This window comes from Misgurnus anguillicaudatus, chromosome 10 (genome assembly GCF_027580225.2).
Source record: "Misgurnus anguillicaudatus chromosome 10, ASM2758022v2, whole genome shotgun sequence".
NCBI lineage: Eukaryota > Metazoa > Chordata > Actinopteri > Cypriniformes > Cobitidae > Misgurnus > Misgurnus anguillicaudatus.
Genome location: NC_073346.2, coordinates 7,891,334 through 7,908,818, shown reverse-complemented (window position 1 = coordinate 7,908,818; position 17,485 = coordinate 7,891,334). Strand labels below are relative to the sequence as shown.

At 36.3% G+C, this 17,485-nt stretch overlaps 1 protein-coding gene across 1 annotated transcript in view; it reads right to left on the bottom strand.

The window, feature by feature from the left end:
• Positions 1-16,965, bottom strand: part of csf3r (colony stimulating factor 3 receptor) — a 40,211-nt gene extending 23,246 nt beyond the window's left edge. Inside the window, exons 1-7 of the mRNA XM_073871835.1 lie at positions 16,806-16,965; positions 16,325-16,399; positions 5,557-5,850; positions 4,154-4,286; positions 1,809-1,975; positions 364-521; positions 121-268 (exon numbers count right to left, since the gene is read on the bottom strand). Coding sequence (XP_073727936.1) covers positions 121-268; positions 364-521; positions 1,809-1,975; positions 4,154-4,286; positions 5,557-5,850; positions 16,325-16,388 — 964 coding nt within the window. The 5' untranslated portion in view covers positions 16,389-16,399; positions 16,806-16,965. The remainder of the gene's footprint in view (positions 1-120; positions 269-363; positions 522-1,808; positions 1,976-4,153; positions 4,287-5,556; positions 5,851-16,324; positions 16,400-16,805) is intronic.
• Positions 16,966-17,485: the final 520 nt, after the last annotated feature.

Genomic DNA, 17,485 nt, shown 5'->3' with positions numbered 1-17,485 from the left:
TACCCTTTTTCCACCTGTTATCTTAAACTTTGCATACCTATTTAATTTTGTTTAATTATATTTTAAATCCTTAATAAATGCCATTAAAATGTTAAACAAATTAACTAGTCAGTAACATACCCCTTGCAAGTGTGGTGGCTACTTTTGGGTCACTCCATTCACTCCATAGATTGGAATACCTCACTCTTATTTTGGTGCTGTAATTTGTCCAGTGGGAAAGACCACACACTTTTATTGTGCTGTCTTGTGATGCTTTCTTGGAGATAACCTACAATGAAATAAACATTTTAAGACAATTCTTGGATTAATCACTAATGCTGGCCAAAATTTGGGCAGAATTGTAGTGCATTAGCTTTAACTCACCAACTCTTTTGCTTGCTGGTTGTTAACTTCTTTCAGACTTAACTCCACATCAAAGGTCAACTTCACCCAGTTCTGAGACTCTGTAAGACTCCATGTGTACTCCAAACATCCAAGCTCATAGTCTTCAATCCCCTGAATCTCAGGAGGGCCATACTTTGCTGAAAAACAATAAGGTAAAACTCAGTACAAATGTTAAACCTGTCACGGATTTGCCAGGTACTTCCACTCACACCCCTCAGTATCACTGATCACAATCACCTGAATTCTGATTTGCTGCACCTGTCACCCCTCATCAGGACTGCACTACTTATACCAGCCATTACACCCAGACCTTGTCCGGTCTCGTCGAACGCTAACCCACAGTTACATTGCTGAGATAGAAAGACTCAGTGTGTCTGTGGCTTACCCTTGGATGCCCTCACGATTACCATCACTGTTTACCATTTATCCCATTGTAAATAAACTCTGTTCATTTACGTTCACATCTGTCTCTGTTGTGTTCTGTCCACTGACAAAACAGTCCTAATACCCTTATTCCAACCAAACCGTTCATGAGTTAGTGGGTTTTTTTCATTGTAGGGTTGACGCGTTCACTCACTGTCAATAACCAATTATGTCCAGGCACCTTGTTAAAGTGGATTTTGAATATTATGGTCCCTTTAAAACAATCAGCACCACAGAATTTTTACCATGTTTTTAGGGTAAATTTATAATGTAAATATAGACATCACTGATTAACCAACTACTCCATTAATATTATAATTCGGGGTAATGATCATTTATTTTCTGAATTTACAGTAGAGTTGAGTATAGGCAGAGGCTAATTTGCATATTTATAGATCCACATAAACTAAATAAGGGAATTACATTGAAGCAAATTAAATGTAGAAATGACTGTCACAAGAAAAGCATATTTTTACATATTTTTTACTTTCATATGATATTTTAATGCTTAAAAATCAATTTTAAGCAATAGCATTATTGACTACAGTGACATCTAGCAGTCCGATGTGGGAAATGTCTAGGCACATGCAATTTTATTTAATTGCTTCCGGGTTTCTATTGCTATTGTTTGAAACCCTGATACAGGCTTGCTAGGGCTGATTAGCACTGGTGTTTTTAATTTGTAGCCCTGCAAATGAAGGCTTTTAAAATGTGAAATGTATGTGTCTGAATGTGGAATCCTTAATTCATTAGGAAGAACCACATTTTCTGAATTGCAATTGCAATATTTCTGAATTGCAATATTTCAATCTGTTCTGCATTCTTCACAGCTCTGCATGCTTAGTTCAAATTGAGGAATTAAATGGTAAAGTAAATGATATTCTCAATTCTGAATGAAACATTATCCCGGTAAGAAGCCAGCAATTCAGCTTCGTGCCTATAAGTGCCTCGTTTTTGTTTTCATAGAGGAATAATGCAGTTTGCTACATTCTAATTTATACCTGTTTTCATTGGAATCACCAGAAGACGCGCAGAGCTGGTATTCCAGAAGGTGTTTTCTACCTCTACATAAATCTCCATTTCAGAAAATAACTGAATATCTTGTCGAGGAATCCAGTAGGAATGCACCCCAGCAGGTAGCATATAGGAACACCTTTTTGAAGTTGCACTGGAGGAAACAATAAAGTTCAGAAAAATGTCTTACACCCTCAAATTATTAGATACAATAATAATTTGTATAAATATATGTATATATGGTAACACTTTATTTGAAGGGGTGTTCATAATCCTGACATGACACATGCATAAAATCTCCATGTTCATGACAGATTATGACAACTGTCATTAAAGGTGCTCTAAGCGAATTCACGCGTTTTAGATTAAAAGCTTAAAGGACAAGTTCGATATTTTACACTTAAAGCCCTGTTTTCAGATTGTTTATGATGAAATAATACGGTTTTGACTGAAATTTCCACAGATGCGGCTGCCCCGAGAATTTTCGGGTGTTTCTTGTATCACCTCCCACCTCTATAACAGGTTTATAGGTGCACTGGAACAATCCTTCCTAAAATGCATTAAACTTTTGTTTACAAAAACGTGAAACTCAGCGAGTGGTCAGGGGTGTTCACTGATATGCTCACACAAAAATCACTGCAAAAGATGCTTTTCAACTGGTGTTTTACCATTCGTTGTAAACTTGTAGACCTATTTTTCCAAACGCCTCACACCCGTACATTCTTCCGTTGAGAGCTTGAATAATAGACACTCCAGCCCAGTTGGTGGCGATAATCCACCTTAGCCAATTGCAAGAATACAAATGGGTTCCCGGCGCGGAGTAATACCGTACCTCACAGCACATCTAATACAAGTCAATGGAGTTGGACAAAAACTACGATAAAACCTGTTGGAATGCATCTTTTGCAGCGATTTTTGTGTGAGCATATTAGTGAACACCCCTGACCACTCGGTGAGTTTCACATCTTTGTAAAGATAGTTTAATGCATTTAAGGAAGGATTGTTCCTGTGTACCTATAAACCCATTATAGAGGTGGGAGGTGATACAAATATCGAAATATCGAAATTTCAGTCAAAACCGTTCTATTTCATCATAAACAATCTGAAAACAGGGCTTTAAGTGTAAAATACCAAACTTGTCCTTTAAAAAAAAAATTCATACAATAAACATCTCCTCACTATCTGCTAGCTGCATGTCCCCTGAACACGCTGTAAAAAACGCGGTCTCTGTAGAAAGCCTAGGCTCCACAAAATGCAACAAAAACAAAGTGGTCAAACCTACCACCCCTAAACTTAACAAAGTGTTCCAGCCAATAAACGACAAGAAGATTTTGGGAGTGGGGGTTGGGCGCATTCATGACTCGTTCAGAAAGCACAGAAGGGAGGGGAAGAGGAAGAAGTTAGCTAGGCTCTGTTTTGTTTGACAACACTTCCAACGTCAACAAGAAGTGAGGTCACACAGATTCACTTAGAGCGCCATAAGTGTTATTCGCTCAATCATGTCATTTTTAATGAAAAATGACATTGTTTGAGATGTCTTTGTTATGACAACTTTACATAAACCAATACATCATAATTTGTCTTAACAACTTGACATTACCAAGACAACATAACTTCTCATACATTTTTAGGCATCATTGAAATGCCACTGAAAACACCTAGAAATGCCACTGTTCTTACACCTAGACCATGGAACATCATGAACCATCTGATTGGATGACCTCAATGATCTAGCTTGAGTATGAACATGTAGCATGTAGTCATTAAGTGTTAATATTAATTGTTGATAATATATATAATATTTAATATTATAAAATATATATTTAGCTCAAACACATGACAGTTTATTGTAATGTTAACCCATGAAGCTAGTTAGTTTCTTAATTTTGATAATTTATCTGCTATGTCATGTTTATGACAAATTTTTACAAGTTATGTTGTCTTGGTTTTCATATTTGCATTAAAAATGACATAATTGAACGAATGACACTTAATGACAGTTGTCTTAAAATTGCATGAAATCTCCTTCATGTTCATGACACGTGTCATATTATATATATATATTAATATTACTATATATATATATATATATATATATATATATATATATATATATATATATATATATATATATATATATATATATATATATATATATAATCAATATAATACAAGTTAATATTGTTTTACAGAAGTGAAGGTCTGAAATATCTTTAAAAAATATTTAAGTAAAATTGGTAAGAAACAGGAAATTATGTAAAATGGTCTTGTGGTTTAGCTGTGACATTAAGATACAGTGAAACGTCCCAGTAATGTAGACAGAAGCAGGCACCTTATTTTGGTGTGAAGCGTGTAGTTTAAATCAATGTTTTCCATTTTCAGACCAGGATTCCATTGACACAGCATTCTGACCGGATCGTTTACATTTAGGACACAGCTCAGGTTCGTTGGGATGGGAGGCGGATCTTAAAAGATAAAATGATTATTCCTGATTGTCTTGTGTCAGTACAAAGAAAGAATGTTTATTACATTTACATTTAATTCTATAGTGCATTTCACAATTTTGCATTGTTGTAAAGCAGCTTTTCAGAAAATACACTTTAGAATAAACCACAGACACCAAAAAATGATAGACAACAGGAAATTTATAAAATATCTAATATTACTGTACACTCTAAGAAAGGATGTGTTCATTTTTTACACATTTTTTGTGTTATGCTTTTAACACATTATGTGTCATTTTGTGTTGAGTTTGTGTTAAAATAAAACACAAGTTGTGTTAAAAGTAACACAAAATGGGTTGTTTCCATAATAACAGAGATTTGTGGGTTATTTTTTATCCATAATGGGTAAATAATGGACAGAACACACTGGTGGGTTAAAATTTACCCAAAGCTGGGTTTTTTTAACCCAACTGTTGGGATATTATACCCCATGGTTGCATAACAACAACCCAACATTGGGTCATTTTTAACCCAGCATGTGTTCTTCTGTCCAATATTTACCAACCATGGGTCAAAAATAACCCAGCCATTCTAGAGTATAAACTAACACTGATGTGTTGTTTTCAACACATCCGTTCTAGGCTGTAATGGGGTGTAAATGGTAACCAATAGTGTCAGACAAACAAATGGTTGGTGAAATAGACAGCTGTGAAGCAACTGCCTCATTTCAGTGCAAGATTTGTACCGAGTACATCACCAGCTTGACACTCTACCAGCTATCATGCAATTTTATCATGTCCAAAATGCATACAGTCTGTAAAGTATATATTAAAATCTATTACACTCCATGTCAATGCAATATGGTACCTGTAAAAGTACTTAAATGTCATACAGTACATTTTTATTAACAAATTATAGCACGGGCTGTTAAATGCTTTATTCTGATTGGTTGAGAAATGTTCCACAGGTGTTGATTATTTTTCTGTAAAACGCACACCTGACCTGTCAGATGTCTTAAAAACAACACCAGAGCAATGTCTGTGGTAACCGTAGTATAAGAGGAATAATTGACTTGGGTCGGTTAAATTTTTTATAATAATGGACACCTGTGAAACGGCAGCACTCCACGAAACTTGGTTGTGCATTTTTCTGAATAATTAAATGGCCCGTCGTCAATTATACCTTACTAGGTGCAGTATTTCCCTCATAGCCTGACAAATTAAATAAACACTGTATAACTGTATTTAATAACAATGTCATTATTAATAATCAGAATGTAAAAGATTCTTACATGCCACTTTGACTAGGCTTCCATCCACTACTTGGCAGTTGTCTTCTACACAAACGCTGCACGTAATGACAGCCCTCGCAACCGGAATGTGGGGAATAACTACGATATATGTCCCGTTACTCTCCAGGTAAGAAAGATTGCTGGGGACCAAATCGTTGTTAATCTTCCACTCCACACGAAACTTTTTGCCTTTAGTCAATGGGCAGTCGCTGTTAATGAGGCAGGATGCTGATATGGACGAGCCGACAGGCACCACAGAAGAAGATGTTTTCACCTCACCACATGCTTTAGCCCCTGTGGATAATAAATGTAAAAATGCATGAATAGGTTATAATTTTACTCATGTTTGTGTACCCTTTAGGGTGAACACCGGTCCCACACCTCGCATATTAGGGAAATGTCTTCCCTTTTCATTAGTGTTGGTTTTTAATTGTCATTTTAAGAAAATATGCATGCAGTCTCTAAGACATCTTAAAAATGTTGCATAGTTTCTTCATAATTTAACAGAACTACGTCAAAAGCAGCAACCTCGCTCACACATGCACACCTTTCCAAATCTACACTCAGCTACCTTGAAAAATTGTATGACTTTTCAGACAACAACTGTATAACAAAAATGCTGCAGTCTTGGTCCTCAAAATCTATAGCCTGTTTTTCTTCTGGAAGTATAATGTAAGTATTGTTATGAGCTAAAATGCAGAATACAAATGTTTTTATTCAATTAAATTATTATAAATTACATCACAGTTCAGTTTTAATGTAACGTCCCACATTCCAACATTTGGCTTGTTGGATGGTGATCACCCTAGTACCCTTGTGAAAAAAATTAATGAAATATACACTTAATATCTTAATATCTTAAAAGCACACATTTAAAAAAAGTGTACTTTTGTTTAAAATTTTTTTTTAAAATAGGGCTGGTAATTTAATTAATTAAATTAAATTGTTAAACGCATTTAACGCACCCGATCGAATCATCACAAGTTTATCATTTCACATGCGCTCAATCCTTACCAATTTAAAATATTAAGCACACAAATATGTGAAGAGTAGACCGGGGTACCCGATAGGTGAAAGGTTAATATTTGATGTAAAGGTGGAGTGATATTAATGTGATATTTGCAGTGCAGATGCAAGTTGGGAATCAATAGGCCTTGAGTTGATTCTGGCCGAGTAGGGACATTTTTGATCTCTTTGATCAATCCATGCAAAAATTCTTTATCTGACATTCTTAAAGTAAAGTATGGAAAGTTTGCTAGTTAAAACAAGAATTATTTTACACAGGATTCAGAATTATTGTCTTAAATTTGTGTTCTATGTGCCACTGAATAAGGAATAAAATAAAAACTTTAAGATTTTTGTATTGTTTGTTTAGTAAAAACGTTAATACAATGATAATGTTTAATGAAGACATCTATAATAGAGACATATTTAAGAGATTGTTGTTTGATTCATGTTCTCATATTTATACATTTGCTCTGATGTTTTAAGTACCAGGGTTGACGTCCTCTATCCTCTACTTTGTGTTGGTTCTCTTGAGTACAGAAGGCTTGTGAATGCGCCTTGGCCAGATTACTTTTGTGAAGGATGGATGCACTTTTTGGGCTTCAACATCAGTAGCACCATTTACTACCATAATAAAGCTTGGAAGAGCCAAAACATTTTCTAATATGACACTGATTGACTGAAAGATGATAGTCATATACATCTCTGTCACGGTGATCCGTGTCATGTTTTGTGTCTGTTCCGATTGTCGTCACCTGGACTCTTGTTAATTAATTACCTGCCTCATCACACCTGTGTATCATTAGTCTGTTTGTATATATACCCCTGCCTGTTGTATGTGCACTTGCCGGATGATTGTCGCTACTTTCATGTCTGTTCCTGTTTCTTGTATTGGATGTTCCTGTTACCTGCCCGTTGTTATATTCCAGTGTTTTGTTTCTTGTTCTGTTAATAAATGTTATTTATTTCATTGTGAACTCTGCACTTGCGTCCTAACTTCCTCACTCCTGCATCCCAGTCGTGACAGAATCATCCGGCCATTATTGGACGCAGCGAGTTCACGGAGGGCGGCTCCCCAGGAGTTTCGTCGAGGGGGAGTAGTGACATCGGGGTTCATTCCCCATCAGCTCCGATGTCTCTTGGGGACCACCGTGAGCGATCGCTCGCTCCTGCGGGAGGAGGATCGGCCCAGGCGGTCCCCCAACGGTTGAGTCGTCGTCGACGGTCCCTCGGAGGACCACCATCCTGCTCACAGGGGGATCCGGAACGGACCACGCCCGATCATTTCCCCGGGGTGGCTACCGAGCGAGGGTCTCCGTTTCCGCGAGGGGATGGGAGAAGATTTCCGGGGGCATCTGATCGTCGACGATTCCCAGGAGGGGGGTAATTCGTCTGCCTCGGTTCTCGGAGCGATCGCTCCGGTTCTCCTGGCGCAGTCCGGCCAACCGTTCTGTTGGTCTCATCCCGGCGGCTGCCGGCTTCGCCAGGGTCCCCAAGCCCTCCACCCCTCCCTTGGACTCTCGCTACCAGACTTTGTTTTTGTTTTGTGTTTATGTGAGTGTCTGGTAGCCACTCGTAGAGGGAGGGGTTATGTCACGGTGATCCGTGTCATGTTTTGTGTCTGTTCCGATTGTCGTCACCTGGACTCTTGTTAATTAATTACCTGCCTCATCACACCTGTGTATCATTAGTCTGTTTGTATATATACCCCTGCCTGTTGTATGTGCACTTGCCGGATGATTGTCGCTACTTTCATGTCTGTTCCTGTTTCTTGTATTGGATGTTCCTGTTACCTGCCCGTTGTTATATTCCAGTGTTTTGTTTCTTGTTCTGTTAATAAATGTTATTTATTTCATTGTGAACTCTGCACTTGCGTCCTAACTTCCTCACTCCTGCATCCCAGTCGTGACAATCTCGGACGGCTTGAGGATATCCTTTTAAGTGCCACATAAGTGGTTTGAAAATCACCTAAAAGTTTCACAACCTGATCTTACCAATTTCCGTGGTATAGTCACAGAATATTTTGCAAATTTTTCCATGGCATTGTCACGGATCTCCGGATTTTTCCTTGGCTGTACCACAGACTTTCTTTTCTGTGTCATTGTCACATATTAGTTACTCAACTCTATTCAAACTCAACTCAAAAGATGAACATGGGCTCATTTAAACTCAAGTTCAAGCTTAGCAGCAGTTCAGTATAGAGCTGTAATCGGGCCTTAAAAGTTAGGCCCGAAATGACCGGAGCCCGACAGAATGCAGCCCGAACGTACATTTAGATTGACAGCTTTTTAAAAGCCCGAACCCGTTTACAGCCCGACTTTGTTTAAATGTGCGCACACACACAGCTTTTGTCAAGAATGAGTAATTTACACAGGTTTTAACATTATTTATTCATTAATCTACATGCAAACTTGGAAGTTGAAACAAAGAAATAAAATAAGTCATCTGTAACATTGTAACATCTCATTCTTAATAGGCCTATGCAATACACTATAAATAGGCCAATAAAAAATATTATTTCTTAACGAATTAAATTAAGATAATACATTCTGAATTAAGATGGGTATTTGGCAATAACGAAATTAAGAGAAAGGCTCCGTGGAATTTGCGTCGGCAATTCTCTCCATTACTGCCAATATTAGTCTATATCCTTTGTCTAAATTATGTATTTAAGACTCAATTAATATTTAGTTATACATTGAAAAACCTTTACTCACCAAGATTAGGCTACATGTTTTTGATGAGGAAAATTATTAAATAAATGGCTTCAGCGCGGTCCTGCGCTACTGAACTTGACTGCTCATTTACCTCACAAAGCCGGAGCGGAAGCCCGAGCCCGCCCCGAGCCCGTGTAAAATGTTAGAAATGAAGCCCGTCGGGTCCCGTCGGGTTCGGGCAAAGATCTTCAGCTCTAGTTCAGTACAACCCAGTGAATCTAATCATTATACAGTAAAAATATAATCTTCAAGATTTAAAGGATGGCATTGAATTTTGTTAATAAACATCAGTAGCGGAGTGGCCATCGGGAGAGTCGGGACATTTCCCGGTGGGCCGGTAGTGTTTTGAGGTTCCGAGGGCCGGTCTGATAATAGTTATACATTGCAAGTTAACCCCGTCTGGTGGCCTGATGTGCGGCTGCTTCCCGCTGGTCAAACTGTGCAGCCTCTTTGCTCAACACAGTAGGCTATATAAAAGTGCTCAACCTGTTCGGCAGGTCCAACTATGTTTAGGATTTTAAAAAAATATAGGGGGATTATTGAACGGCCCCTCTCCAAATTGCATAGCCCGTCGGCCTTTGATGTGAAAAGTTGCGTCGCCGAATGCTTGTTTATTTCATAGTGATGTTACGTTTGTGAACGAATCGTTCTTTTTGAACGAATCTTTTAGGTGAATTAATCGTTCACGCCATCCATTGACTCATATTTCTCGTTCAGTGAAATTTCCCTCCCTTCTTGAGGAGCACGGACAAATGAAGCGCGGCTTTCTTTCCGCCTTCAAAGAGTGACAAAACTACGAGCCAATGGCAATCGAGTATAAGCTGTGGCCGAGCATATGATTGGCTCAACGTACTGAATGAATACGCCCTTCACTGACTGAGCCGCTGTTTTGAGTCTGAACGAACGAGAGAGAGAGAGAGAGAGAGAGAGAACGCGTTCTTAAACAAACTGAATGACTTGTACAAGTTACAATCTAATGAATGAGAGAGATCGTATAGAAAGCGAGTGCAACGTAAACAATCTTGTGAAAGAATCATGTGGTTTTATTTTAGTAAAGTTATAGTAACCATGTTTAGGCTAAGGTGACCAGACGTCCCGGTTTTCCAGGGACAGTCCCGTTTTTTGGTGTTCTGTCCCCAACTGAAGCTGTCCCCGGAAATGTCCCCGTTTTACAGCATGTCCAAAACAACCAGCAAATACACAGAAAAACCCGATCAACATTGCTTTTGTAGTACCAGACCAGAGCAATCATGTAATGATTATTTTCACCAGCAGAGGGGGCCGCGAGCTACTTATCACTTGCGCTAAGAATATAAGTCTAATTTTTAGACCAAAATATCAAATTTGTGCTTAAAACAAGCAAAAAAATCTCCCACTACTTAATTCAACAAAATATTTTTTTGCATGATTTAAGCACAAATTCACTTATTTTTTTTTGTCTTAAAGCTATATTTTTCTTAGGGGATTTTGCTTATAAAGAAAATGCATCTTGTTTTAGATATTTGTACTGAAAATAAGACAAAAATTCTATTAAGTAAGAAGAAGGTCATTTGTTTTTTTGCAGTGAACCGACAACAATAAAAAAAGAAAACTTTTTAATTCATAGATAACTACAAATGAGATTTTAATGATATTTTCACCATTTAACTAGGAAATGTCCCCGGTTTTCATTTTAAAAATCTGGTCACCTTAGTTTAGGCGGACTATTTACCTTAATACAAATGATAAGCAAGGTAATTACTGCTGAAAAATTTGGTATTTCGGTTTAATATAGTTTTATATATATCTATATAGTTTAATCCACCCTTTCACTGAACTTAAATCAGTCATCTGCGTCTGAACGAAGTCTTGAACGACATGACCTAAATTATATGATTCGTGAACGAGGATCTGATGACTGACTGAACCAGAGTAGGCATGCACGGGAGTCTTTATTTACAACAAATCCAGATTAGATGTACTATAAATGTACGTGTGTCTTAATATATTCTGTAGCTTGATAAAATTATGCTTTGTATTTCACAATTTGAGCTTTATTTAAAACTAATGAGTTTTTGCAAAAAGTCTTTCATTGTCTTATAACACATAATGACACACATCTTCGCCACCTATTGGTGTATTTATGTAAAATTAAGAAATGGTCACTGAACGAATCAGTGAACGAGTCTGAACGAATCATTTTGGTGAACGAACTGAAAATGAACGAGTCACCTAAATGAACGAAAATTTCCATCACTATTATTTCAGTACGCGGTCGGATTGATCCATTAAGCGGAGACTATTTGATAGAAAGTGTGGATTAAGGATGTTTAAAATCTCTAGCCTGGTGGTCAGTACTTGAATGGATAAAATCAGCACATTTGCAAAGGTTTTACGGTTGGTTGGGTTGCGTTGCTTTATCTCCATATGGCTATATATCATAAATAAAATTTAGAAGGGTAACTTTGCAGTATCACATTTTATATTTCCTACTATTAGATGTCTATTAGATTTCCATATTAATAGACGAGAGTATTCAACTTGAATATATAAATATCCTCACAACATTATTATTTCTCAAAACTTTGACAAAAATTATTTTCAAATGAACTGTATTCTTACAGTTATTCAAAGATGCACACATTATTCCAGATATGATTTTAATATTAGACGAGATTATATAACGGCAATGAACGTCTCATATCCACATATAAATTAACATTACAGCATAATGAAATTAATAAAAAGACAAGGAAGCAGAATTGGCATGTAAATTGTATTATTATTAGCGGTAAAAAAGCAATATTACTGAAATAAACTCTGAGGTAATGCGCCAAACACGTTAAAATAAATAAGCAATAACCGTGGAAAAAACATTATTAGGCTATCTCTCAAAACTTTATATGACAAAATTATATTTAAAGAAAATATTTCTTACAGTTATTCAAAGATGCACAAATTATTCCATATTACTCACGTTGATGAGCACATTCATCTCTGGTCTCGCTATGTTATGTAATAGCTGATTGAGGTGCGCATCTCCGTCTTTCAACCAGGTATCATTTTGTATAGTTACTCATTTAGGAAAATTAGCCATGATTTAATAATTTTATTATTATTATGAAAAAAAAATTTTTTTGGCAAATTGAGTACGATTTTTATTAGCCTACCCTAGTTTTACTACAAATAGGCTACGAAACATTTTTTTTACCACGGAGGGCCGGTGGTATACGAAATTTCCCGGTAGATTTTTTGGTCCCACTCCGCCCCTGATAAACATGTAGAATAACAGGAAGTGAATTATTGGAGGGAGTGAAAGCAGTGCATTAAATTTGGACACCCATGTGGCTCAGCTGCAGTAATGTTTCTTGTCTTGTCCAATGGACAATCAATGCGATTTCATATTTCTTGTCATTAAACTGCTGTATAATAGTCAGTGTTTGATTGCTTACATCTTTCTTGGACTTCAACTAACTGCGCATCTGACCTCTGTGTTGCACCTCTGTCTTCCTGGTTTGATTTTTTTAATATTCTTTTTATCTTTTTTTTCAGCTCCCCCATGTGGTTGAAAAGCGCAACAGTGCCTGGTATCAGACACTCTTCTGCAGGGAGGGGGAGGGGCGGGGCTGTGTGCTCTACCCTCCACCGCCACTTTCAGAGTGTGCTTGTAGCAGCTAGTAGGCTGCTCAGGTTGCAGCAACATTACAGTTTGTCCAGTTAAAAGTTGTTCTATCACTGAAATAATTTTAGAGACATTATTTAAAAACTACATAGTGTTGCTTTAAAAAAAAACTTGTGCCGTCAAACTGTTGTATAAAAGCAATATTGCTCGAGTCATGTGATATAGCTCTATATAGACTCCAGCGATATTGCTGCATGCAATATATAAAAAAGAACAGACCCTTTGCTTTCAAACTTAAAAAATGTTTTATCCAATCTTAGGTGTGATGTTCAACAGCAATTTATCCTTCGATAGTCATATCTCCAATATCTGCCGCACAGCATTCTTCCATCTTAAAAATATCTCAAAAATACGTTGTATGCTGTCTGCATCAGATGCAGAGAAGCTTATCCACGCTTTTATGACCTCTAGAATAGACTATTGTAACTCGTTACTCACGGGATGTCACGCAAATCAGGTAAACAAGCTTTAGCTAGTTCAAAATGCCGCTGGAAGAATGCTTACTCGTTCTAAGAAGTATGACCACATAAGCCCAATTCTGGCATCTTTAAACTGGCTACCAGTTAAATATCGCATACAATTTAAAATATTACTAATCACCTACAAAGCCTTAAATGGCTTAGCACCCTCATATCTTAGAGAATTAATATCAGAATACAATCCATGACATACATTGGGGTCGCAAAATTCTGGTATCTTACCTATCCCTAGAATATCAAAAGTGTCTAAAGGTGGCAGATCCTTTTCCTACTTAGCCCTTAAGCTCTGGAATGATTTGCAAACTGATGTCTGAAAATCAGACACAGCCGATCACTTTAAATCTAAACGTAAGACTTTTCTCTTTAACAAAACATTCACATAATTTGTCTAGTAAATTTACTTATCTCGCAATAGTTAGCCTGTATGGAACAAAGCATTCACATAACTCGTCTGGGTAATTTACTAATGCCGCAATAGTTGTCTGGAACCGAGCATATATTAAAACACAACACTGTATGACACTTGCATATATATATTATACAGTTGATAGGTTTATATATCTCCCAAGGTTTTTTCCCTCCTATGACTTTTTTTCCCTCCCAGGCTTAAAAAGTCGGAAGGTTTTTCTCCTAGGGGGGTTTTCAACCGATTTTTCTGTGTTTCCCCTGCTTCTATCAATGTAAAGCTGCTTTGAAACAATTACCAATTGTGAAAAGCGCTATATATATAAAATTTTATTAAATTGAATCTTCATTTGTTCTCTTTTTATCACCTCTCTCATTAGGGTGGTCCTTATAATGGGTCAGTTGTTTTAATGTTTATCTCTCACCTCCTAAATGTGTTAGGATATCAATAAAAACACACTGTGCAAAATTTTGAATTGTTCCTACAATATCTAGAGGTTGCTCAAAGCCTTTAAATATTTCTGAAATCACATATTTTTGCAAAAACTGTACCATTTAAAAACGCACAACACACATAAAACTTGCTTCTTGGAGGATAACTTATTTCAGTCTCTTCTGATCCGAGTAACCATATAGCGGACTTGCTTCGTGTTGCTTCAGCCATTGTCTTAGTGTATATTGTCTATTGTGTTTCATTCACATTGAAGCTTTGAAAGCCATATCACAACTAAAAGAGTTTTAATTGCATGGAGCATGATCAAATAAGTCCATTGCTGCCATAAGTATATATTATTAAATAATTATACATGCTAGCACAAAGTATCACATAATAAGCGAATGTGTTAAACTTTAAAGGTCTTGAGCAACCTCTAAATATTATTTAATATTGAAAACATTTTGCCCAATTTTTTTAATGTATTTATTCAAACACGTTGGTGGGGTGAGAGCATGAACTTTTAAAAATAAGGTCCACCCTAATGGGTAGGTTTCTTCAAAATACTAAATTTGAGCAAAAAGCTGATAATTGCATTTTTGTAAAGGACTTTTCTTAGAGATCAGAATCAGAGCGATGATCAAAACATACACAGAGTTTTTACTGTTTTTGGATCAGTGGATGCTACAGTGTTTTATAAGTTGTTTAAATTGCAAATAATATACATTAAATTTAATTCACTTAAACATATTTTCAACTGAGATTTTAAAGACACTAGACGCAATTATGAAAGTACATATAAATATGCATTATAGTCTCACTGGGAAAAAAAACACTTAAAAGTTCAACTAATTTCAGTTAATATGAACTTAATCTGTAAAAATTTTAAATCAATTACATATGGGGGGGGGGTTTCTGGACAGGGCTTATCCTAGTCCCAGACTAAAATACATGTTTGAGCTGCCTTAATTTAGAAACAGCGGTGCCATTGTTTTGTCTCAAGATGCACATCGGTATTGTTATTTGTAAGATTTGTTTGAAAAAACTATTTAAATGTCCAAACATAACTAAGGCCTAATCCTTGATTAATCTAACCCTGTCTGGGAAACTGGCTGCCCCATAATATGCAACCCAGTATCACGAAATTGCGTGACTATTTCACGCATGGACCAGCGTGGCAATGTCGCGCTTTGCCGCGTTTGGGCGTGTGCATGTCGCGCTTTCTGTTTGTGTCGCTGTCACGTGTTGGTTGCTCAGCTTTTTTTGTCCTAGTTTCTTGCCATTGTCGCTTCGGTTTAGGGTTAGATTTACATAAAATGACACCCTTACCTAAACAAACTCTAACCCCAACGTCAGGTGACAATTGGTTAAAGTTTAGAAAATATAAAAGAATAAGTATTGTATCTTTTTATTTTATAAACCAATACTTAAAGTGACAAATACTTAAAGTGACATATAACACAAGCACCAAATCTAACCCTAAACCGAAGCGACAATGGTTTGAAAATAGGACAAAAAAGTTGAGTAACCAATACGTGACAGCGACACAAACAGAAAGCGTGACATGCACACGCTCAAACGCGGCAAAGCGTGACATTGTCACGCTGGTCCATGCGTGAAATAGTCACGCAATGTCGTGATATAGGGTTGCAATATGCATTTAGCTAGTCAACAAATATAATAAATTAATTGACACTTAAGTGTTTTCTTTAAAAGTATATTATTTGCGTAATAAGTACACTTTATAAAAGTATACTAAAGTGCACATTATTTGCACAAGGGTCATCAGTGAGAGAAAATTACCCTTGATGACAGATTAACTAACTACACACGTCCACCCTCCAAGTGTTATGAAATAGCATTGCGTTACACATTCCCGACAACATCCTCCAACAAACCTATTTCGAAAATATGTGGGGGGCTGTTGCACGACACCATAGAAAAACAACCAACTGGCATTTCAACACACAACTCTTATGTTAATTATCTAAAAAAACATGCTTAAAGTAAATGAACATAAAGAGAAAAAAGTCATTTAAAAACAAAAACAAATATAAAAAAGATTTACCTTTTAGCAAGCCGTTCATATGTATCCACAGGACAACAAGTACTGATAGCCAGACTGATGTCATGTTTACTAAGACTGAAAGAAAGAGTAACCTGTAAGCTTACTTATTTATTTCGTCATTTTTAAATAAGTTAAATACAATCGGGAATAACTTGTTAATAACCAAGAGACTAAAATAAATAGATAAAAGAAAGAAAATGAGTATTGAATAGTCTTACAAAAATATTTTATTTTCAATAAAAATGAAATCCAACTAAAGCAAACTCACATTATTAAAATGACACAAAATGTAATCCATATATAATTGTTAAAATATAACTATTGTACATTAAGATTTGCTTATTTCCCTATACATTCACATTTTACTATTACATATATAATAACATATAGAGTAAATCATTTAATAATTAAAGTTTTTTAAATGAAAATAAGCAATTATTCTAATTTAAAATGTAATATGAAACATGAATTCAATACATACTCTAGACTGCGTAAAAGGAAGGTTCACATTGAAACTTCTTTATAGTTCCCATCCAAGGTCTGGTGTGAAGTTTAAAGACCTTACGTCTGTTCTCTGCTAAGATTTCTGCCAGTCTGTGCTTTCTGTCCTTCTTGCTCTTTCCCGATTGAACCACAAGCAAACTGAAGCAGGAAGTGTTGCTCTTGTGAAACCCTTTAACACATGTGCCACATTTTCTCTTCTTTACATTTGAATTATTTACATTTAATCATGCAGCAGAGGCTTTTGTCCAAAGTGACATACAAGAAGGAGAATCAATAAAAAAACTTAATAAGCACTGTGACCTATAGTATAGTGTACACAAATAACATGATTATAATACATAAATTGTATAGAAATAGCTCTTAAATATAACTTATAGATATATGGGATGTAAACGGATCACAGCACAGTTGCACAGCTACTTCTGTGATGCTCACACGTGCATTGTAAATGCTTCAACCTGTTAACATCAGCACAAAAATATTAGTGCTGCAAATGCGCAGTCCACATTTTTCTTTACATGTTTATCTGTGGTCCCATGTGGTGTGAAAGAAAGCAGGCAGGGACTAATTTGCATATTTATAAATAATTCATACTACATAAGGAAAGGGTATATAGAGTTACACAGAGCATATAGAAATTACTGTGACAGGAAACAC